General features: G+C 37.2%; 1 protein-coding gene across 2 annotated transcripts in view; it reads left to right on the forward strand.

The window, feature by feature from the left end:
* Nucleotides 1-26,278, forward strand: part of LOC137238330 (uncharacterized) — a 54,384-nt gene that overhangs the window by 21,752 nt on the left and 6,354 nt on the right. For both annotated transcript variants that reach the window (XM_067763195.1, XM_067763194.1), the window contains exon 4: nucleotides 18,985-19,173. In XM_067763195.1, coding sequence (XP_067619296.1) covers nucleotides 18,985-19,173 — 189 coding nt within the window. The remainder of the gene's footprint in view (nucleotides 1-18,984; nucleotides 19,174-26,278) is intronic.

Genomic DNA, 26,278 nt, shown 5'->3' on the forward strand with positions numbered 1-26,278 from the left:
ATACACAAAGACGTGGACCCAAGCGTGGGGCTGGAAAGTGTCTAAGATCATGTGTAGGTCTTACAAGCTTAGTTCAACAAAGTTACTCCTATCATTAAAAAGAGAGGACTGTAGATTCATAACAGGTATTCTGACTGGATACTGCCTTGTGGCGTCTCATGCCTTTAATTTAGGCTTGGTCAGTGATAGTAGATGTAGGAAAAGGTTGGAGGAGGAATCGATTGAGCACGTTTTGTGCTAGTGCCCTGCGCTGGCCTGGCTAAGTGTCTAGCTGTTTGGAGTGATACGGCTGTCAAATCGAGAAGCAGAAAGTGGTATAGGTCCAAGAAAATGTCCAGTATTTTCTAAGAGAATAGAGCTATTTTGTAACAATAGCCCTGGTTTTTATGGGGTTTTTCAGTTTAGTAGCAGGACAAGCTTCTAGTAACACTACGAACTCATGCAGTTTACTAAGGGCCCTCATGGACTCTCAGTTCAACCTTACCTAACCTCGTAGATTTCGCAAAGCTATATGGTACCTCTTGAGGTTCTAAATCTCAGCTTTTATGTCAGTTTCTTTTGTTCTGCTTTTTCCGTACAACACGGTACGACTTGCATATTTTATGCAAACTCCGCAGGGCATAAGGATTGGTCTTGTTGTTGTTGTGGTTGAAGCAGTGCTTCGCCCTATCTAATAGATGCGACCGATCGCAAATTGCCATCATTATCCTCTAACGGAGTCCAAGAAAACTTGCTGTTTCAACCTATTTCAACAGGGGTGGACCATAATGAGAGGGGTGTTAAAGACGTTGGTTCCAGAATACAGTTAAAGAGATGGTTGCTGTCATGTGGGGACACACTGCAAGCAGGATATATGTTTTGTATGTCGCGTTTGATTCTGGATAGGTAAGTGTTTAACCTGTTACAATATCCAGATCGAGGTTGAGCTAGAGTGACTCGCGTTTCCCTAGGGAGAGTGCGTTGTTCTTCTGCTAGTTTTGGGTATTGCTCTTTGAGTACAAGATTCACCGGGCAATATTTCATTTGTTTCATTAGCCATTAAGTACGCTTGTAGTTCGCAGCTGCGGGACTTTTCAAAGCAAAATAAGGTGGCTCAACTCGCAGCCAATACCCTAGAGACCCCAGTGTGCGCCCCCAATGAATACATACAAGGTGTAACAGGTTATTAGCATCCTCTGTTCTTCTACAAGAGAAACAAATAAAATAAAAATTTAGAATAACATACAGTACACTAAAATAACAAATAAAACAATTATAAAAAAAAAAAAATTATTCGCCCGCCGAATCACCATAGCTTATGCACTCATTCATGTTTAACAAACTTTCATGGCTCCAACATAGGTATATTCATGAAAATTTTACAATGTTCTTAAAATATTCTCTAAAACTCAAAATTTCAAATAAAACTTTTTCAAACGCAAGGGCAATCAATGCCCTCTTGCATCTAAGTTAAATGGAAATACAAAATTGCGGCAATAAATCAACGTTAATGCTGTAAGTCACAGAAAATAAATATGAACATTATATACTCAGCTGAGAGCTTTGGAGACAAAATAAGGGAAAATCAAAATGTAGGAAAATGCACCTAGGGTAACCCTGGAATGTGTTTGTATGACATGGGTTTCAAATAGAAGGTATTAAAGAGTATTTTAAAAGGAAGTGGGCCATAGTTCTATAGGTGGACGCCATTTCGGGATATCGCCATAAAGGTGGACCAGGGGTGACCCTAGAATGTGTTTGTACGATATGGGTATCACATTAAAGTATTAATTAGGGTTTCAAAAGGGAGTGGCCCTTAGTTGTATATGTGAAGGCGTTTTCGAGATATAGACCAAAATGTGGACCAGGGTGACCCAGAACATCATCTGTCGGGTACCGCTAATTTATTTACATATATAATACCACGAACAGTATTCCCGCCAAGATTCCAAGGGCTTTTGATCTCGCCCTGCAGAACTTTTTCGTTTCCTTCAATTTTTCAATTTTTCGAAATTTTCGATATCGAAAAAGTGGGCGTGGTTATAGTCCGATATCGTCCATTTTAAATAGCGATCTGAGATGAGTGCCCTGGAACCATACCAAATTTCATCAAGATACCTCAATATTTACTCAAGTTATCGTGTTAACGGACGGACGGACGGACGGACAGACGGACATGGCTAAATGAATTTCTTTTTTCGCCCAGATCGTTTTGATATATATAGAAGTCGACATCTATCTCGATTAGTTTATGCCGTTACGGATTACCGTAATGCGAACAAAGTTAATATACTCTGCTAGCTATGCTCAGCTGAGTATAAAGAGAAACAACAAAGTACAAATGTTAGTACATAAGTACCTATTTATAATAAATGCCAAACTAACAATTGAGTTTTCAGCGGCAACCGCACCTGCTGTCTCAGCATATTTCATTGCGGCTGCTCTTCCATCTTGCCGCCTACTCTAAACCTTTTAATTTTATTTTCTGCATTTGTATGGCATCTTGTGTGCATGAAATCATGCATACAAAGGTACATGTGTGTGGGTGGACATGATATTAGATGTACATTTATTAATATGTTTTGGCTTTGCGATACGTTTTTTATGCACTTCTTTTATTACTTTTTTCTCTAAAGGCAATGCATCTTACATGCACCTACATACATAAATACACAGCTGTTGATAAGACTTGCCCTAAATTCAGTAGCCACTACATCGATTCAAAGGGCAGCTGGTCGACAAGCACCGAGAAATCCCCGTAATTTCTAATATACACCAATTTTCCAGGTGTTGCAGTTACGCACGAACCTTTCGGTATATCGCAACAATTGTCTGCTCTAAATCAATGTCTGTCATCCCTCCCCCCTGGTGGAAAACTAGAACTTTTGAATGGCTTAAACTCTCGCAAAACAGATACCTGTGCAAATTCAATGAAATCGTCATTTTAGTGCTCGCACTTCAATCAGCGGGAATGGATATATGGTGGAAGGAGCGCTGTCATAGCGCGGGTCGCTCTTCACCTAGATAAGGACGACAGCTACTTTCCTCATCCGCCTTGATGTTGAGAGTCCGCTACCTCTGTGACCAGATAACCAACTATCGCTTCAGCCATAAGCCGGCCCATTTGAGTGAAGTGGAATCGTTCTGAACAAACCTCTACCGCTCAAGCGGACTGGCATACCCGCTTAAGCTGGCGTAACGCTACTTCCAAGTCGATACAAATAAGGTAGCGGGCAATTCCTAGAGATTGCGTTGCCTAGCGACGAAGCACTTTTGGTCGGGTATATTTAACTGCTCCTGCTAGCTATCTGCTAATAACCGGAGTCTGTTCGTGGTGCGAGTCATCCCTCTTCTTGCATAGATGACTGGGCGAATGCATTCAAGCTCCCCGAGTCGTGTCCGCCCACGGGCAAGTCTACGGAATTTCGATTGGGAAACCCCGCCCTTCATTGGTACATTTTATATAGCGTGCTGAGCTGAAGCCGGGGTGTTCAGCCGCCCACGACTACCGTTGGTTTTGTCACTGTGACTACTGAGCAAGATGAAGCTTAAAGAGATTCCGCCATCACTTCGCCACCATCGACGATCCTGTCCCTTCAGTTCCGCCCGTGGAACACGCCCCCACACCTACTGCCGTTATTGACCGCACCGCTATCTGACTGGTGGTCCTGTTGTCATACCATCATCTGTCAGTTGCCATTTTGACGCGCTATTCGGGCCGCTATCCAACTGTTACCGTCGCTTATCTCTTGCCATTATGATGCGCTCCATCGCTTACTTCCACTATCCGACGGTTGCCACCGCTGCCACATCGTAGACCATCTGTTGTTGTCAGGACACCCATTACAACGGCCGTTGCCCGCCTGCTTCAATACTGCCGTTCAGTCGTTTCCGCGCTGATTATTCGCTACCGTTCCGCCGTTTAGCCGTTGGCATGCTAATACATCCCTCAAGCCTTTGTCAAAACTTTTGGCCGACTGCACATAATATTAGCGTAGGTGAATCTTCAATATCATTTGCTCTCGATTACTTCATCTACTTCATACCACTCCCACTAACTTGGTCCGAAAAGCTGCTATCCCAACCAATTAAGCCATATGCATGTGTGAAAAGCCGTCCTGAGCACACAAACACTTTTTTTGTTTTTATTAAGTGGGGGTTTGTGAAACCTCTACTGTATACTGGATTGACTGAGTGCTATTTCGCTCTCCGAAGAAATCTACCTCTTAGTTTTCGAAAATAATGAATTTTCCAATAGACCTATAATGGGCGGTTTCTATCGAATTTAACTTTCATTACTTGTTACGTTACCTCATGTAACTTAAGTATACCAAAAAATATTTGTACATCACTGATCAGCAAGCACCACTTAAAGTGCAAACGCTTTATTCGTCCATTGACCCAAAGCTAAACGATCGAATAAATGGAACCAACCGCAGCAACAGGGCCATGGCGGCTAAGGCAGCATACGATAAATGGTCCGATTTTATGGTTGAATGCTTAAAGAGATGACATTTTTTTTTTTTGCTTGTTGTTGCCTTTGTTTTTTGTTGCATAGCTGGTTTACTACATTAGTTTTTGTTAAATACCTTTCTTGCCATGTTCAAACGTCAACTTTCGATTTCAGTTGGACTATTTTTAATCGTAGTTTGTAATCATAGCAATAAAATAATAATCTGTGCATGGATTGTAAAAGATTTGTGAACAAATAGCAAAATCAAAAAATGTATCACTTATTTTCAAATGAAACCAGAGCAACCAGTTTCCCAATTGGTTTTTATGCCAACGCCACATGGCCATTGATCCTCTTTGCATTGCCGATCAACCTGCAGCTGTGCTCTCATTGTGGTTACGCGGTGTATGTCTACATATGTGTGTCTAAGGCCCGGTTTATAGTAGTTGGTTAAGCTAAGCTTAAACTAAGTTTGCTTAAACTCTAGTCAAATTTAAACTCCAGTTAAACTACTCAGCAATTTTTCAGTCAATGTTTAAGGCTGCCTTTGGGATAGGTTTTTTGTGCGGCAGCTACATTGGTTTTTTTATTATCTAGATAATTTGCAGATATGGAAACAGCTGGATTTTGTTTACTTAACAAACATGGAAAAAAATTTTCTCCAGCGAAATATTTACCTAGTTCCCGAGGAGATATCCAAAATCATTATTTAATTATTTTTAAACCAGATAGTTCTCGAGTTCATATCGAACTTCATTCTCGAATCACTACCTTTCACAAATTTTTTAAAATTTAGAGTTTTTGAGTTGATCTCTAATGTCATTAATATTTTCCAATTATTATCCAACTTTCAAGAGATTTTGAGTAATGTACAGTCCTCGAATGAATATTCAAGACATTTCTCCAGTTGATATCTACTGTATATCGAGTCCAGGTGAGTTGAAAAAAATCCCCAAGGTGGTACCATCAAAACTAAGAGCAGTTTATTGTGGGAAAAAAACACCTGGTTGATAGCAGTAATGAAGCGAGTGTACTCAATCAAAAATAAATCATATATAAAAATACTATAGTATAGAAATTTTACATTTGAGTCCAGTTAGCGAACCCCACGTTGTTAATAAGATTTTTTCAACTTAAGTAATAGCGCTTTTTGCTTTATAAAAAATTCCATCTTTTACTGAGTACGCTATGATTCTCAAGTTGAGCCACTACTTCGAAACAACTTCTGAGATTTTAGAAATACGCCTAGTTATGAACAATAAGTCTAATTCTACTAAAGCCCAAATGGTTGTTGGGTATATTCGACGCCATTTCTAACGAATGCAAATAACTGGTAGGTTAGCTAGAGTTTAATCCTGCCAGATCGGTCGCTTAAGCTTAGCTTAAATTTCAGTTAAAATAGACTGAACAACTGCATAATAAGTTTAAGCGTAGTTTAACTGACAAACAGAGTTGAACTTGTACTGAAAATCGGGCCTAAATACGCATTGGATAAATAAAAATTAACACGCTTACGCTCAAATTTATAGTGAATTCATGTTTACCTAATGAGGTGTCTATGCATTTTCATTATATTAAAATTTCATCAATGGGACTCGTGTACTGGTTTTTTGTACGCTGGGAGCTATCATACATTTGAAGATATTTATTACGATAGGTTGTTTATTTTGTGCAATCGTAAATAATTAAATTTTACGCATTACACTGTCATTTAATTTTGATACATTCTCACAAAAATTTCACAAATTGCATATCTAGAGGACTATGAATGAAATAATTGTTTATTTTTTTTTTATACGTCAATGAGTTGACGAAATGGCGCCCAATAAATCTTCATTTATGGACATGTCACACAAAATAGCCAAACCTAACAAATTAATACTTTAGTCGTATTGACCCTACCGCACCCCAACCTCACGTACACTACACATTTCATTTATAAATCAAAATAAGAAGCAAAATAATAAAATGTCGTTAATGAGGTTTTGATTTATGTCTGCAAAAACAGTCATAACATTTTTATTATAATTTTGCACGACGGATACTTCTCAATTGGAAAATCATTGTCAAAAATCTGTACACCCGAAAGCATTGTGTAGAAGGCAAGTGTGATATCTTATCTGTCAGCTGTCTGTTCAAGATGGCTCCCCCTTAGCGTTTTGGCAGCGTTTATACAGAATGTTTAATATGGTGGCGCATACGACGGGTTATCTTCAGTGGGTTAGAGAAAAGAGACGCATGAGACCACGATAGTATCTTTCAAAATTAAGTAACTGTTTCTATTTGTAATTTTGACCTATATGCTTAAGAAAACACTTATCCACAATGCCCGAAAGCCCAACATGCAGCAGCGAACAGATTAATATAAATATAGTTTAAAAATAACTAAATTTAAAAAATCGCAAATATGGTTCCGTTTTAGTATCTACAATCCACTTAGATATCTGATGTTCATACCACCACCAATAATTGCCGCTAGATGGGTCTAACTCTCCTTTGCCCGCCTAGCCTAGAGAGTTACAAACAAGCACACATACAAGTGAAGCTAATATAAGCGTGTTAAAAATATCAATTTTTTTAAATAACGTCTTTTCTTTTTTTTTAAACTCTTCTTTTTTATTTTCGATATTTTAGGAAAAATTCCCATGAATTTTGTAACTGAAACTATGCGAACCAATTTCAAAACATTTATGAAAAAATTCGATAATATCTAGAAAACTTTACAAAAATTTTAAACTATTTATTTGGTGTTATTTAAATTGTTTGAATACGCTGAAGCCCAAACAGTTCTAGTCCATCAAAGTACAAGTTATAGGTCTATTGTTGTTGGAGTTGTAGCAATTAAGGTACCCCCCCCCCCCCAAAGTTATGTTGTTGTTGTTGTTGTAGCGATAAGGTTGCTCCCCGAAGGCTTTGGGGAGTGTTATCGATGTGATGGTCCTTTGCCGGATACAGATCCGGTACGCTCCGGTACCACAGCACCATTAAGGTGCTAGCCCGACCATTTCGGGAACGATTTATGTGGCCACATTAAACCTTCAGGCCATTCTCTCCCTCTCCACCTCCAAGTTCCATGAGGAGCTTGGGGTCGCCAGAGACTCTTCTCTTAGTGAAACAGGATTCGCTGCGGATAGGTGAGGTTGACAATTTGGTTTGGAGAAGCTATATATTGCGCTGGCAACCTGAAGGGTTGCGCTACCCAGCCCCTTGAATCTGGTATTTTAGTCGCCTCTTACGACAGGCATATCTACCGCGGGTATTTTCTGATCCCCTAACCCGCTGGGGGCCACAAAGCTATAGGGTGTGCTAGTTTCATGATCTTTTGCCGGATATAGATCCGGTACATTTCGGTATCTGAATAAAGTACAAGAACGATTTAATATGACCATATTTAACCTTCTAGGCCATCTTGCATCCACTCCTTAATTTCATGAGTAATTTGGGGTTGCCAGAATCTCGACTGCGAAAAACAAGATTAGCCGCGGGTGTAAATGGGGTTGGCAAATAAGTTGGAGAAGCTATAAATTACGCTAGCAAACTCTTGGAAGGATTGGGCTTACACAACTCCTTCCTCCATTTGGGCACTTTAGATGTCTATTACGATATGCACACCTGTCGTGGGTATATTCTAAGCCCCCTAATCCGCTGGTGTTAAGTCTCTCAAAACTCGCATTGCTTTTTGACATTTTTTTTTCTGGAAGTGTGTTTCAGATTTGCTTCCATATAAAAGAAACAGGATGAACTTCGTGAGGAGAAAATCTAAAAAAAAATCCTGCGGAAAAAACATTGTTGAAATCAATGCGAGTTTTGAGAAACCTATAAATTTTACTTTGTGGGGGAACTTAATTGATTTGGCTAGAAAACACCATTCTTTAAAAAATTTAGAAAACTCCTCATTGCTTTAGTAAAATTTTCTCAAGTTTTCGATCTTTTTTATTTTAAACAGTTTCATTTCAAGGCGAATAGAAGTTTTTTCGTAAAATGTTGAAGAATTTAATTGATGAAACTCTCACTGCTATATTTATGTGCGTAGCTGTACGAATATTTGGTGCTCTATGTACATTTTGATGCTAAAAAAAATCGAATGCGTTATGTTTTTGTGAAGCATTTTGGGAATGATTACGATGCTCCAACTACCACACCGATGGTCCTGACTTCAAGTCCCAGGCAAAGCAGCACCGAAAATTTAGAAAAAAGTTGGTTCAATTAGAAAAGAGTTTTTCTAACTGGGCAGTGACTTGACAGTAACTTGGCAAAAACTCCGAGTGTACATATTTCTGTAATGAAAAGCTTCTAAGTGTACATTCGTTTGCTTTGCAGTTGCCATTCCGAGTCGGCATGGAGCATGTAGGTATCGTCCCGCTAATATGTAGAGAAAATTAAAAAAGGTACAACGCAAATGGGAAGGGAAGCTCGGCCTAAATCGGAGGTAAATAGTCCCAAGATTTTTTTGTTTTTCATCCGTTGTCAATTTGTCAACATCACTGAAATGTATTCGAGTTCATTTGGGAGTTATTTTTACACTCCAAAAAATATTTCCGAAAACGAGGAAAGTAGCTTTAAGAATAAGAAAAAATGTTTGCGATATTTCGTCATAGCAATGCTTCCCTACATCTCGGCAAGTAATTTTCTTAAAAGCTAAACCTTTTTTTCATTGCTTGTAAGAATAATTTTCTTAACAATAGAGAAAATCAAAAAAAAAAAAAAAAAAAGATTACAAAATATCGTCGCCGTGAATTTCTAGTCGATGTGCTCAACTATACAGTCAAGTGCTTTTATTTACTGTGCGAACTCGTGCTTGTATGTAAATACTGTGAGAAATATTCAAACAAATGTTCTTGATTGAAAAAATAAAAAAAATTGTCTGAGATAAATTAAAAGTATTCTACAAGGACTAGAAATTCTTACCCATAAAATTTAAACTTTCCTCAATTTAAAGATTTTTTTTCTTTTTGTAATGTTTACTTCGTTTAAGGATAATCTGTTTTTCTGAGTGTAGAATTGTTAGGGTAGGATAGGATAGGTTAGGTGGTAGCTGCCCTGATAAGGATAGCTCACTTGGACAACACGAAAGTCCGTTGTGATGCCACATACACCAAAAATAACGGTGACTTAGATCTAGCTACTTAGAGAATCGTTGGGTAGCAACGATAAAGCTCCGAATGATACCGATCTCAACTTTGGATAAATCCTCGGGAGATTCATGGGAGTCGTGACCGAAGTACTTTCGCCTAGTTATGGCAAAAGCTGAGCAATCAAGCATGAAGTGATTTGGTGATTCCACCTCATCATCCTCCATACAGCTACAGCAGGATGGAGTTTCCAGTATATTGAGACGTACCGCATGGATACCCATAGGATAGTGCTCTGTCAAAACCCCAATGACCATTGATAGGTGAGCTTTAGTGAACCCAATTATTTCAACAGACCTCCTGCCAATTGTTAGGGTACTTTTCAAGAAAATTATTTTGGAAGAATTTTTTGTCATATCTGAATTTTTTTGTGATTATTTAAGAACAGCTGAGGAGCTGCATATCAAAACGCTAAATTGCTATTCTCCTTTCCAAGATATCAACTGAAAATTATAGTCTAACTTACTTAAAATTCACTTTAAAAAATTTAATTTGTACTAAGAATATAGATTATTTGATTATATTTTCTCACTTTTCTCCAACCTGTTCAATTGTAATAATTGCATTTTGATTTGGGGCTGCTCAATTAAAAATTCACATTTAAATTTAATTTATTTTCCGATATAAAAATATAGTTTCTTGGTTCTTGGTAAATCTTTAGAAAAATGGCCAAAATAATCCCAAGTTAATAACGAATCAAGAATACGTGATTGAATATTTTTCAAAATATTTACATGTACAAGTTAGCTTAATGAATAAGTGCACTTGACTGTAAAATTGAGCACCTCGACTATAAATCCAAAAGTGTGAGTTGGGCTAGCATGCCAACATTAAGGGCCAGATTATGTATGACGCCGTAACACTTTGCGTCGCAGTCACATAATTTGCACCTAAATTAACTGTCTTTATTGCCTACGAATTTTTCAATTTCCGCGAAATATTAATGGAACGCATACTTATGCAAATATAGCAGTAGGCAAATATATTACGGCTAAAAATAAATCTATATTTTTTTTTTAATTAATGCTCGTGTTGTCAAGTACAGCAGATTAAATTAAGATTTGATGGGTTGCACAGAATTTGTTTAAAAGGTTATGTAATATAATACACCAATTCTCAAAAATATTGCCAGAATATATTTCGTAGCACTCAAAGTTTGATTATTTTTGCTTAACTGACTTAAATAGTACGTTATTAGAAATGCATTTGAATAGTCAAATTGCAATGCATTTTAAATCTGATATAATTTTCACACAGTTAGGCATTTAAAGGCAGTAATTAATGTAAATGAAAATAGTTGAAAAATTTATACACATAAAATTTCTTTTTGAAAATTGTTAAATTTAGTCCCGGTTTAAGTAGTAGGTTAAGCTAAGCTTAAAGTAAGTTTGCTTAAACTCTAGTCAAATTTAAACTCCAGTTAAACTACTCAGCAGTTTTTCAGTCAATGTTTAAAACTGCCTTTGGGATAAGTTTTTTTGCGCCAGCTACATTGGTTTTTTTATTAACTAGATAATTTGTAGATATGGAAACAGCTGGATTTTTTTTACTTAACAAACATGGAAAAAATTTTTCTCCAGCGAAATATTTACCTAGTTCCAGAGGAGATATCCAAAATCATTATTTAATTATTTTTAAACCCGATAGTTTTCTAGTTGATATCCAATTTTATTCTCCAATCACTCCCAACCTCTGAGAAATTTTGTAAAATTAAGAGTTTTCGAGTTGATCTCCTACGTCATTCATATTTTCCAATTATTATCCAACTTACGAGAGATTTTGTAATGAATATTCAACACATGTCCCCAGTTGATATCCTACATTGGATATCGAGTTGAGGTGAAATTGGTAAAAATCTAAAAGGTGGTAACACAAAAACTAACAGCTGTTTATTGTGAGAAGTAAACACCTCGTTGATAGCAGTACTGAAGTGTAATTAATCAAAAATAAATTATATAAATTTTATTTTATTTTCGTGAAAATACTTTAGTATGGAATTTTACATTTGTGTCCAGTTAGCGAACGAAAGGTGTTAATTAAATTTTTTTTACTTCAGTAATACCATTTTTTGCTTTATAAAAAAATCCCTCTTTTGCTCTATGATTCCCGAGTTGAGTCACTATTTCCAAGCAATTCCTGAGATTTTAGAAGTATGCCTAGCTATCATCTTGAGCTCTAGTGGTACTCAAGCCCAAATGCTTGTTGGGTATATCCGACGCCATAAATTACAAACTGAGTTGAACTTGTACTGAAAAACCGGGTCAAATCAAATATAAACTGCTTCACACAAATATTTCGTTCATCTTTATGAAACATGCGCGGCATTGTGCCATCTTCAGTGACATTATTTCATTTCGGTCTGTCTACGCCTAATGTACAACATTTAGCTACCGCGTGGAATGATTTCTTCGAAAATGAAAAGTATGCGAATCGTTCTCTTACTCAATTGTTTTCCCTTATAAACATCTGAAACAAATCGTTCCTTTGTTAAGCAACATTGTTAATCAAATTGTCGTGGGAAATTAAAAAAAAAATTGATTTGAATTGACAAGAAAAACTTGAATATGTGTATGTATGTATGTAAATCTCGTCTTATTCTTAAAGCACCGAATACTGAAATGATGTAAAATTGCAAATTCAACATAATTTGCCGTATTATAATATTTCCGTTTAAAGGAAATAGGATTGCGATAAATTGTAAAAAAGTACCTACTTTTTCTACGCTATTCAGTTGAAATTAAATAATCGTTGAAATAATGCAGCACTAATAGAAAATGCTGACTTGTGTGTTGATATATATCCCGCAAAAAATGCGATTAGTCTAGGACGAATCGCGGATGAGTCGCAAAGGAGTACGCGACCATTGCCATTTTTGATCTCTTTGTATGTTGAATGAGTTGAGCTGTTTCCTTTCGTTTGAGCATGTCCTTTGGAGAGACTAATTGTACCCCGTTATACCCGAAACTGACCTATAGGACCAATCCCATTTGTACTCATATGGGAACATATGAAGAGTAGTCCCTTTTGGTTTCAATAAGTACTCAAATAGAGAACAGTCGCATTTTTCACCCCTATGGTAGTAAAATGATACTCACCGATGTAATCCATTTTAAAATAAAACAATAATTAAAATTGTTTTAATGGTAATTTCCGATCAGTTTTATTAATTTATATGTAGTTTTTCAGCTTTACTGATCTATTAGGGTCAAGTGCAAATAACAAATGTTTAACCATATTAGAGTTCTGCTTAAAAGAAAATAACTATTTCATGTACAATAACAATATTTACCAACAAACTTTTGGAATGCCGATGGGTAACCCACTTTCCCCCACCATAGCGGACATTGTGATGGACGACCTTATACACAATATGTACTCTGAGCTGAACCAACAACAAAACACTGGTATCAAATTTCTTGTCAAATACGTAGACGACGTATTTGCAATAACAAAACGAAGCGACACGGAAATTATCTTAAGTACACTGAACAAATACCACAATAGACTGCAATTTACCATTGAAATGGAAAAAAACAACAACATCCCCTTCTTAGACACCCGCATATATAGAGCTAACAATAAAATTATACTTGACTGGTACACAAAACCTACATCGTCTGGTCGCCTAATAAATTTCTTTTCATCACAACCCTTTAAGTATAAATTAAATACCGCCAAAAATTTTATACATAAAGTACTGACCATCAGCAATCAATGTTTTCATAACGCTAATATAGAAAAAATCAAAATGACGCTAAGAAGTAACAATTATCCCAATAAATTAATATGTAATCTAATTGACCGTAAACAACAAGAATTAATAAATATTCCCACACAAACCACAACGAAAGAGTCGCCGAATGAACCAAAACAATATTTTAGTACGACCTATATTCCCAGGCTCTCAGAAAATCTAGCACAACACATAACAAAAAACCCAAAAGTAACACTGGCTTACAAATCAAACCACACTCTATCAACATTCTTTACAAAAACAAAAAGCCCGATCGACATACAACAACAAAGTAACGTGGTATACCAAATAGAGTGCAAAGGAAATGAAACTGAACATTGCAACAAAATATATATTGGCACTACGAAGAGGGCGCTAAACACACGACTTGCAGAGCACCAAGCCGATATCAACAAAGAACAAGTAAGGAAGGCTAAGTTCGGGTGTAACCGAACATTACATACTCAGTTGAGAGCTATGGAGACAAAATAAGGAAAATCACCATGTAGGAAAATGAACCTAGGGTAACCCTGGAATGTGGTTGTATGACATGTGTATCAAATGGAAGGTATTAAAGAGTATTTTAAGATGGATGGACGCCATTTAGGGATATCGCCATAAAGGTGGACCAGGGATGACTCTAGAATTTGTTTGTACGATATGGGTATCAAATGAAAGGTGTTACTGAGCATTTTAAGAGGGAGCGGGCCTTAGGTCTATCGGTGGACGCCTTTTCGAGATATCGCCATTAAGGTGGGCCAGGGGTGACTCTAGAATGTGTTTGTACGATATGGGTATCAAATGAAAGGTGGTAATGAGTATTTTAAAAGGGAATGGGCTTTAGTTCTATAGGTGAACGCCTTTTCGAGAAATCGCCATAAAGGTGGACCAGGGGTGACTCTAGAATATGTTTGTACGATATGGGTATCAAATGAAAGGTGTTAATGATTATTTTCAAAGGGAGTGATCCTTAGTTCCATAGGTGGACGCCGTTTCGAGATATCGCCATAAAGGTGGACCAGGGGTGACTCCAGAATGTGTTTGTACGATATGTGAATCAAATGAAAGGTGTTACTGAGCATTTTAAGAGGGAGTGGGCATTAGGTCTATGGGTGGACGCCTTTTCGAGATGTCGCCATTAGGGTGGGCCAGGGGTGACTCTACAATGTTTGTACGATATAGGTATCAAACGAAAGGTGTTACTGAGCATTTTAAAAGGGAGTGGGCATTAGGTCTATAGGTGGATGCCTTTTCGAAATATCGCCATTAGGGTGGGCCAGGGGTGACTCTAGAATGTGTTTGTACGATATGGGTATCAAATGAAAGGTGTTACTGAGTATTTTAAAAGGGAGTAATCCTTAGTTCTATAGGTGGAAGCCTTTTCGACATATCGCCATAAAGGTGGACCAGGGGTGACTCTAGAATGTTTGTACGATATGGGTATAAAACGAAAGGTGTTACTGAGCATTTTAAGAGGGAGTGGGCATTAGGTCTATGGGTGGACGCCTTTTCGAGATATAGCCATTAGGGTGGACCAGGGGTGACTCTAGAATGTGTTTGTACGATATAGGTATCAAACGAAAGGTGTTACTGAGAATTTTAAGAGGGAGTGGGCATTAGGTCTATAGGTGGACGCTTTTTCGAGATATCGCCATTAGGGTGGGCCAGGGGTGACTCTAGAATGTTTGTACGATATGGGTATCAAACGAAAGGTGTTACTGAGCATTTTAAGAGGGAGTGGGCATTAGGTCTATAGGTGGACGCCTTGTCGAGATATCGCCATTAGGGTGAGCCAGGGGTGACTCTAGAATGTTTGTACGATATGGGTATCAAACGAAAGGTGTTACTGAGCATTTTAAGTGGGAGTAGGCATTAGGTCTATAGGTGAACACCTTTTCGAGATATCACCATTAGGGTGGGCCAGGGGTGACTCTAGAATGTTTGTACGATATGGGTATCAAACGAAAGGTGTTACTGAGCATTTTAGGAGGGAGTGGGCATTAGGTCTATAGGTGGACGCCTTTTCGAGATATCGCCATTAGGGAGGGCCAGGGGTGACTCCAGAATGTTTGTACGATATGGGTATCAAACGAAAGGTGTTACTGATCATTTTAAGAGGGAGTGGGCATTAGGTCTATAGGTGGACGCCTTTTTGAGATATCGCCATTAGGGTGGGCCAGGGGTGACTCTATAATGTTTGTACGATATGGGTAAATAACGAAAGGTGTTACTGAGCATTTTAAGAGGGAGTGGGCATTAGGTCTATAGGTGGACGCCTTTTCGATATATCGCCATTAGGGTGGGGCAGGGGTGACTCTAGAATGTGTTTGTACGATATGGATATCAAATTAAAGGTATTAATGAGGGTTTTAAAAGCAAGTGGCCCTTAGATGTATATGTGAAGGCGTTTTCGCGATATCGACCAAAATGTGGACCAGGTGATCCAGAAAATCATCTGTCGGGTACTGCTAATTTATTTATATATGCAATACCACTAACAGTATTCCTGCCAAGATTCCAAACGCTGTTGATTTCGCCTTGTAGAACTTTTTCATTTTCTTCTACATTACCTACACCCATTTTACAAAGTTTTTTCCAAAGTTATATTTTTCGTCAATAAACCAATCCAATTACCATGTTTCATCCCTTTTTTCGTATTTGGTATAGAATTATGGCATTTTTTTCATTTTTGGTAATTTTCGATAAAGTGGGCGTGGTTATGGTCGGATTTCGGCCATTTTTTATACCAAGATAAAGTGAGTTCACATAAGTACGTGGACTAAGTTTAATAAAGATATATCGGTTTGTGCTCAAGTTATTGTGTTAACGGCCGAGAGGAAGGCCAGACGGTGGACTGTGTATAAAAACTGGGCGTGGCTTCCACCGATTTCGCCCATTTTCACAGAATCATAGAATCTATGCCCCTACCAAATTTGAGAAGGATTGGTAAATTTTTGTTCGACTTATGGCATTAAAAGCATTCTAGACAAACTAAAGGAAAATGGGCGGAGCCACGCCCATTTTGAAATTTTCTTTTATTTTTGTATTTTGTTGCATCATATCATTACTGGAGTTGAATTTTGACTTAATTTACTTATATACAGTAAAGATATTAAATTTTTTGTTAAAATTTGAATTTAAAAAATTTTTTTTTAAAAAGTGGGCGTGTTCTTCATCCAATTTTGCTAATTTTTATTTAGCACATATATAGTAACAGTAGTAACGTTCGTGCCTAATTTCATCATGATATCTTCAACGACTGCCAAATTACAGCTTGCAAAACTTTTAAATTACCTTCTTGTAAAAGTGGGCGGTGCCACGCCCATTGTCCAAAATCTTACTAATTTTCTATTCTGCGTCATAACGTCAACCCATCTACCAAGTTTCATTGCTTTAACCTCCTTTGGCAATGAATTATCGCATTTTTTCGGTTTTTCGAAATTTTCGATATCGAAAAAGTGGGCGTGGTTATAGTCCGATATCGTTCATTTTAAATAGCGATCTGAGATGGGTCCTCAGGAACCTACATACCAAATTTCATCAAGATACCTCAAAATTTACTCAAGTTATCGTGTTAACGGACGGACGGACGGACATGGCTCAATCAAATTTTTTTTCGATCCTGATTATTTTGATATATGGAAGTCTATATCTATCTCGATTCCTTTATATATGTACAACCAACCGTTATCCAATCAAACTTAATATACTCTGTGAGCTCTGCTCAACTGAGTATAAAAACACAGCACGGCGTTATCACAACACGCGGTAAACAACAAACACACAGTAGATTTCACAACAACAAAAATAATTGACAAAGAGACGAGAGAAAGAACAAGGTACACACTCGAGAGCCTAAGAATAATGCAAAACAGAGAAAAGGCAATGAACAAGAAAGAAGATACACAAGACATAGCCGCGACTTACTTATTATGCCTATGACACAGATAATTAGTTTTAGTTTGACAAGTTTACCATATAGTGATGGTAGCATTTAATTAATTTTTTTGTAAAGTAATAATAAAATCGTTTTTTAAATACCAATGTGAGTGAATATAAATAATTGTTTGTGAAGTAATATTTCATGTAAAATTCAAATTTATAATTGTGAAAAACTTTGTTTGAAACTATGTAATTTAGATCGTTTAATTTTATTTCTAATGTTGTTTTTGTCTTTTGTATTTTGTTATAAACAAATATAGACCGCCCCTGAAGAAGATAAGGATAATTATCGAAACGTTGGGCTAAATGGTGGAATAAATAACATTTTATTTGCACTTGACCCTAATAGATCAGTAAAGCTGAAAAACTACATATAAAATTGTTTTAGCTTCATTTCCGGTTTATATTGAAATAAGCAATTGCTAAGGCAGTTAACTTTTTTGCTGCTGTTTGCCAATCCACCAAATCTATTTGGTGTAAGCTGTTCGCCCGCTTTTCAAAAAGGAATAAAATATATTCTCCGAAAATTTAAACCTAACTCCGCCGTTAAGTCCTAGTAATTTAGGTTCGGTATAGGGCCCCGCATTTTTCTTTAATAATTCGATTCAATCACTTGTAATCTTCTTTATTTTACTCATTTCGTTGCAATTTTTTTTAATATTCCTTAAAATGAACTACATAGATTTCAGAGTGACTAATCGCAACTGTACCCGAAAGGAACTAAAGGTAATCAATTATACCCAAATGTAGACAAAAGAGATCAATAGAAGATCAATCTCTTTAGGGATTAATGCCTTTATTTATTGCAGGGTATGTACTTCAGACCAACTTCATTATTAGTGTAGTGCTTAAGTATGGCTGAGTATTTATATAATCGATTTTGTCCATACCGTTATTGAGGAGGTATATATTGAAATACCAGTAATTCATTTATTCTCAATAATAATACCATACAGCACCCGGTGGTCAAACAAATCACTCCCGGATAAACCGCGCTTGTATCGAATTCATATCCTAAACCTTTTTGCTGATAGTACGATCTTACATTACGGTACACGATCAGTCAATCTAATAAAAATTTGGAGAAAAAAATGTTTCTGCAAATGCAAGAATGTATGTTGAATGTAAACTTACAGACCTTTCCCTGAAAACCTCACCAATGAAACTATGGACTATCGATAGGAAAAAACGTTGGCTCTTGAAAAACAAAATTATCGATACAATCGTTAGTGCCATCTATAGGTTTTGCTGCTCTACTGTACATTGAAGATATTAAAGAAAACATTATATCAGTGCTCATTATTAGACCCACATAACCCAGTCGTAATATTTGGGCGCGAAGACATCTAAAGATTTTCCTTCAAATAAATTGCATGTTTTTTACAAAAGATAGGAAAATTTTACTTATTCCACAGAACATTTTTTTAATTCATAAAAACTTGTGCAGGATATATTTTACTCATTGAAATCATGTGTTTTTTTTTCTGAGTGGATGATTTCATACCTTAGAAAGCCTTTCTTCGATTATTGCAGCAAGATTATAGTTAATCAGATCTGTGCATCCCTGGCGCCATAAAACTCGATAAATATTACATAACAAATGTGGCTATATCTATGACGTTAACCACTTAACAAATTTTGCATAACTTCATTACATTCACATATCAAGTTTAATGCCTACGCATTTTAATATCAACCGCATTTATTATTATTAAATTTTTAATATTTTTTATACATTTCTACAGCCATCACCACATACGAAATACCGCCCGGCCACTATGGTCCGCCCTCGAAACCGCCAAGCTACAGCTCAGCAACGCATCAGTACTTGCCACCAGCGTCGGGCGGTTACACTGGCGGTGGTGCACCGTTTAGCAGCGGACATGCGGCATTCGAAGCACCGGCAAGCAATTATCTGCCTAGCGGTTATGACGGTGCGTACTTACAAACAAATGAAACTTAAAAAAAAATATTTTCAAAAAATATAAAAAGTTATATCCCAACAAGTTTTGCTGCATTAAGCAAATTGCACGTCCATTTGTATATATGTAAATAGCACATATTTATAATAATAATTATTATGTGATGCACTTGTGCAGCAAATGTAATAAAAAGTTAAATACAAATATGTAACGATTTGTATATGTGTACAGGGTGCTTATGTAAATATGTAAATTGTATTCCTTTGGTGTCGGTTATTGAATGTTATTTGGTTTTTCCGGTATTGTGAAAATATTTGTAATCAAATATCGATCTACTAACTTGCTTGTTATACACAGAGTATATTAACTTTGATTGGATAAAGGTTGGTTGTACAGGTATAAAGGAATCGAGATAGATATAGAGTTCCATATATCAAAATCATCAGTGTCGAAAACAAATTTGATTGAGCCATGTCCGTCTGTCCGTCCATCTGTCCGTTAAAACCATAACTTGAGTAAATATTGAGATATATTCACCAAATTTGGTACACTAGCTTATCTGGACCCAGAATAGATTGGTATTGAAAATGAGCGAAATCGCATGATAACCAAGCCCACTTTTTATATATATAACATTTTGGACAACACAAAAAACCTGATTATTTAGTAATTAGTACACCTAGAATTTTAAAATTTGACGTGTGGACTGATATTTAGACTCTTGATAAAAATTTGAAAATTTTGTTTAAAATGGGCATGACACCGCCCACCTGTGATCAAATCTATTTTAAAAATATTATTAATCATAAATCAAAAATCGTTAAACCCATCGTAACAAAATTCGGCAGAGAGGTTTCCTTTACTATAAAGAATGCTTTGAAGAAAAATTTACGAAATCGGTTAAGACCACGCCAACTTTTATATAAAAGATTTTTAAAAGGGTCGCAGACGAAAATAATAAGCTATATCTTTGCAAAAAAAGAGCTTTATATCAATATAATTTTACTTTCTAAATTGAATTATAACATTAAATTGGAAAACACAAAAATTTTTGAAAATGGGTGTGGCACCGCCCCTTTTATGACTAGGCAATTTTCTATGTTTCGGGAGACATAACTCGAAGAACAATTAACGGATCTTAATAAAATTGGCTACACAAATTTTCCCTATAGTAGAAAATATTTCTAGTAAAAACGGACGGGATCGGTTAAAGATCACGGCAAATTAGATACAAAACAAGTTTAAAAGGGTTGTAGATTAGAATAATAAGCTATAAATTAGCAAAAAATAGTTTTGAATCAATGATATTGAACTTATCAAGTTTTATTGTAAGAGGAAATGGGGAGAAATGTTTTTTAAACGGGCGGTGCCACGTCTTATGTAGAAAAGTAATTTATCTGAAATGAAATGTGCAATTGAAGCTCACGCTGAGTATATAATGTTCGGTTACACCCGAACTTAGACACCTTTACTTGTTTTATTTACTTTTATATCTCATTTTATCTTTTCAACTCCTCCCCTACTAACACATACCTACATATGTTTTTGTTATAACTGTTAATGCACCTTTTTCAGTCTTGTGGTTTTATCATAAAATCCGCTGTGGCTTCTTGCAAATTCACATGTTAATCATACGCTCCGCTGCAACTCTTACAATATTTAGTTTGACGGGTGATAGTTGTTATTATTGTTGCAATTTTGTTGATGTACATATATCTCTTATTTAGCGTTTTTTGTGACGTGTGTGGGCAATCGTTAATAACATTACGCGCTTTCCATTGGAAAAATTTCAAAGCAAACGACATAACTAAACTGACACTTCCGCGTGGAAGGAAGTAATTTTCGATCTTACGGTCGGTCAATAGTTAAAAAATTTTATTTTTGGTGTTTTATGTTAGCAAATGTGTATGTGTAAAATTCAGTCATGGGTGATCTACGTTTTATTTGCGTGAACACGTGAAGTGCACTTATTTATTAATAAAATTTTCGCTGAAGGTGAAAGCGTTATTTCGACGAGCCCGTACACCCATTTTATGCTGTGAGACTAGATTTAAATATTTCAAAACTATTAAGGACCATTGACAACACAATAAATGGATAAGATAAAACATAGTCAGCTAGGAATGTGGAAGAGGGGCAGCATTTCATACGACATCTATAATGTAACTGTATCTGAAAATTGGTGTTTTTGCCAGCCACTTTAACTTGAATTTTTGGGCGGGTGTGTGCCTCATAGTATGGTTGTAACAAAAGTGATTTAACCAGAACCGGAATCGGAAGTGGAACTTCAAAATTGGTTTAGTCTGAATCGGAATCCGAGCTGCAATCAAGAGAAAAACATTGTAATTTGCACTGCCAAACTTCTTGCAGATCTTTGTTACTATTTCTCTCTTTCATTGCACAAATATCATTGTCATATTTTTGACCACAAATCACAGTTTGTGGATACACTGAAAAAAAAAAACCAAATGAAACTGTATTCTTGTTGTTTTATTAACGATAAAGGCACACCCCGAAAGCTTTGGGGAGTGTTACCGATTTTGATGATCTTTTGCCGGATATAGATCACGAACGTTTATTTGACCATATTAAACCTGCTAGGCCATACCGCCCTCCCCACCCCTAGTTCCATGAGGAACTTGGGGTCGCCAGAGCCTCGGCTGTTTATGAAACAGGATTCGCCATGGCTGAGTGAGGTTGAAAATTCGGTTGGAGAAGCTAAATATTACGCTGGCAACCACTTGAGAGGATTGCGCTATACAACCCCTTGAATCAATTTGGTATTTTACACTAAAAAAAATGGTGCTAGTAAAATTAACAAATCGGTTCTGTTGTTCTTGACTTAACGGAGATTCGGTGAAATTGATCGAATTTTGGTTAACTCGACCGAGTTCTTTGTCAAGCGAACAAATTAGTTTAGTAATTTCAACAGAAGAGAAATTGTCGCTCTTAAGTTAACAAAATTATGTTAAATTTGACAGATTCCTTATCAATCTAACTGATTTTTTTGTTAACACAACTGATCTCACTGGTCATTTCAACAGCGATCAACACTCAATACATGAGCAAATTTCAAAGAGCATTTAACGCTCACTGCGCTCTCTACTTTGTACTTATGTATGCTGTGGACTATATGTATGCACATATTTGCGTATATACATGGCGGCCGCCGTGGGGTGATGGTAGCGTGCTCCGCCTACCACAACGAAGACCCTGGGTTCACACCCTTGCCAAAGCAACATAAAAATTTTAGAAATAAAGTTTTTAAATTAGAAGAAAATTTTCTAAGCGGGGTCACCCGTCGGCACTGTTCGGTAAGCTTCCCGAGTGTATTTATGCCATTAAAAGATTTCAGTGAAAACACATCTGCCTTGCAAATGCCGCAACATAGGTACTTTCGTACAAAGCTGTCGCAACAACTCTTTTTGTTCATTTGACTACTAAAACGGTCAATTACGAATCGACGATTTGTGCGCAGTTGATTCGACATCTTCTTGCGATGGATACAAATTTACCAGTCTTTTTCTTTCAGTGTAGTCGCCTCTTAAGACATGCATACCTAGAAACTATGTTCTTTTCCATATATATAATTTATTTCACATTTAAGGCTTTTAGATTTAACAAGTTATATGAGCTTCTCTCAGACTAGTCGCAATAGACGCTACATGAACCCATGATATCAGTGTCGGAGCACGACGCAAGGGCAGGGTAGTATAACTTTTGCTGTGGACGCTAGTCGTCAACTAATTGCTCAAATTTGGAAAAATGATAAATACAAATAATTGCAAGGCACGATAACCACCGAAGATATTTGAGGACGAGATTCCCTTCTAATTTGCATCGTGCTTCTTTTAATTTTAACTACGAATTGGCTTGATGGGCCCTACATGTATTACGCCGACTCCGAAGGGCAACTGCAAGGAAGATGAGTTTTCGCTGAGAAGCTTTTCAAGGCAGAAATATACTCGAGGTGCTTGCCAAATCACTACCGAGGGACGATACCACCTAGAAAAATTGTTTATATGAATAAACTCTTTTCTGAATTTCTGATGTTGCTTTGTCTGGGACTTGAACCCAGGATCTTCGATGTGATAGAGTAGCACGCTACCACCACACCTCTCGGCGGACGCCAGGCAAAATTGCAAATGCTGGCTAATAATTAGACAGATCGTACACTTCGGGCATTAGATGCCTGGGCATCTGGCGTCAGATTAACCGTCAATGCGGGAAAGGCCGATAGCAGGTAACGACACTGTACGCTTGTCAGAACTGCTGGTGTTTATGTAGTGCCTATCGACCTTCCTCTTTCATGTGCGCTTGTGAAATCTATCTTTTACAATTTAGTTGCTTTTTGAGGGAAAAGACATTCTTACTTACTTACTGGTGCTTCAGCGTTTAAACGATTATGACCCTCCAACGTCTTCGCTAACTGGCACAAATTGGACACTTCCTCTGATTCCATAGGCGGGATTCATTAAAAATACTTTCTTAGCTGGAGCATCATCTCTCATTCGCATAGCCTAGCTAGCCTAGCCGCTGCATTTTAAATCGCAGGACTATGTCATATGCTTATAAATAAAGCCTCATCAGAGATAACAGAAACGGATCAGCGCATTCTGTGTTCATTCCTCATACTCGGCAGCTTAAGGCTACAATTATTAAATTCAATACATAGATATCAAAGCTCGAAACTGCAAGAAGGATAGGTTATAAAAGTTTCTTGTATTTGGCCTTGTGGCGGATTTATATTTATCATCCTAGTCCTTAATAAGGTTTTTTAATTTGGTACCCGAAGAAACTTCTGGAACACTTTACACACATTCAGTCCATGTGAGGGCTTTACGGGAGTGTCTGTTCAAACAAACCCAACCCATGCAAATCGGTAACTCTACACTCAGTATTTTTCCGATTTTGCTGATACTTGCTTCTACAATCGGGACTTCCGACTTATTGGAACCGGAATCGAAGCTCTGTTACATCCCTACTTCATAGGTGTTTACTTACCTATTTATTTTAAATATCTTCCCAAAAGTATCAGTATGTGCCTTCAAAATCACCAGAATATGGGTTCAATGAGTTTAGTCTTAGTATGTGCATTTATATGTGTAGCTTCTGCGGTTACAGCGATGTAACGTTAGAAATTCTACAAACGAATTTTTCAGAAATACTGTGATATCGTGGGCGTGGCTCTCCACCGATTGCTCACATTTTGACAGCAAGCTTTTAGTGCCAAAAAAGTAAAATTTGTTACAAAATTCGTTGTGATGCGTACGACTTATTATCATAAGTAGAATAACAATCTGAGATACCATAGATTTAAAATTTCACTTTATTATATAAGCTTTAGATACTTTTCAGTTATGTATGTATATTTTTAAGACAGCTGCTAATATACTAAATAGTCTTGTATATAATTAGTAATTTATGTGAATAAATGAAATGTGTTTAACTTCTTACCACATTGTATAAATAAACACATACATATATACATTAGTATAAAGAGTGTTCCATATAGTGGTTTTCTTCTGCAAATCAAAAAACAAAAAAATAATAACACTAAAATCAAATTTTTCTTGGACGGAAATAAAATTTTTCATCAGAAAAGTTTTATGTATAAAATGGTGTAAAAAAAGGTGGGGCATAAATGTTACTTGCCATTGCCAATTTCACACAGAGGCTTCATGAAATAATTAGACTAGTTTTCTGCACTCAAATTTTCGCAGGTGGAAAGTGGCCTCCAACGATTAATTCCTTGATGGATCGGGCGTTTCGTGATATAAAAACATGGGCATCTAATGTCGGGCTTTGAGCCAACGCAGAGAAGACGGTTAAGGTTTTGCTTACTAATAGATGCAAGGTGCCGAATCGGACCAGGCCTAACTTAGAGGGCGTGACCCTGCAGGAGAAACCTTACACAAAACAACTAGGAATTATCCTAGATAGTATATTGTCGTGGAACCTCAACGTGGAGTAAAGAATGAAGAAGGCCTCGACGGCACATATGCATGTAAAAGAATGCTGGAGTGTACGTAGTGCTTATCATCCTCTCTCTCTCTAATTGGCTATTTACTGAGACTGTTAAGCCTAGCCTCTACTGTGGAGTTCTTGTTGGGGTAGCCACACATAAAAGAACCTTTCCCAAAAATTAGAGGGGGTATACAGACTATCAATGCTTGGCATTACGGGAGCCATAAGAACAACCCCGCCGTCTGCATTGTATGCAATTTGAATGCAATGCACATTGCACGTGTAGACCTGGTGGCAAAGCAAATAGCGTTGAGCACTGCAACGAGTCTTAGTGCCTCGGGGCAGATTGAGCGCAGACCATATCGTCAAAGTAGAATTGCACCATCAATAGCAGGACTACCAGACTGCCTGATCCCGCTTCTGCGCTTCGAAGGGGCTCTTAGAGCCACAATAAAAGTCGATGGTTTGTGCAAGAATGTCCAAATAGCGGACGAAGCTATACACGTGTACACCGATGGTTATAAATTACTGGAAGGGGTAGGGTGTGCAGTATGCTGTGCTTATCTGGAAATAAACAGGTCCTACAAGCTGCAGATCACTGTAGCGTTATTCAGGCGGAAGTTGTAGCCATAACCAAAACAATAGGAACACTGGAAGAGTATACCTTAAACTGCACCCGTGTAAAATTTTTTATTGACTGCCAAGCAGCAATTCAGGCAATAATCTCGCGTACCGCTGCATCTAAAAGTGTGTTAGAAGGTAAGCAATCTCTGAATCGGGACAGGGGAGCATACATCTATATTGGGTACCAGAGCATATGGGAATAGATACGAATGAAAAAGCGGATAAGCTAGCTAAATAGGGCGCATCCCATGAAATTTGCTCCCTAGATGGCCCAATTAGATCGAGCGAGATTAACAGAAGCCGAGAGGTGCACATTATCGACCAAGCGGGAAAGATGTGGAGCCTAGCGTGGAGCTATAAAGTGTCGAAGATTATGTGTAGTTCTTGCAACCTTAGACTAACAAAGTTATTCTTATCATTAAAAAGAGAGGAGTTTAGACTGATGACGAGTATTCTGACTGGACCCTGCATGGCATATGTAGGTACTGCGACTTGTAGAAAGAATCGATCGAGCACATTCTGTGCT

The sequence above is a fragment of the Eurosta solidaginis genome, chromosome 1 (genome assembly GCF_040869045.1).
Source record: "Eurosta solidaginis isolate ZX-2024a chromosome 1, ASM4086904v1, whole genome shotgun sequence".
Lineage (NCBI taxonomy): Eukaryota > Metazoa > Arthropoda > Insecta > Diptera > Tephritidae > Eurosta > Eurosta solidaginis.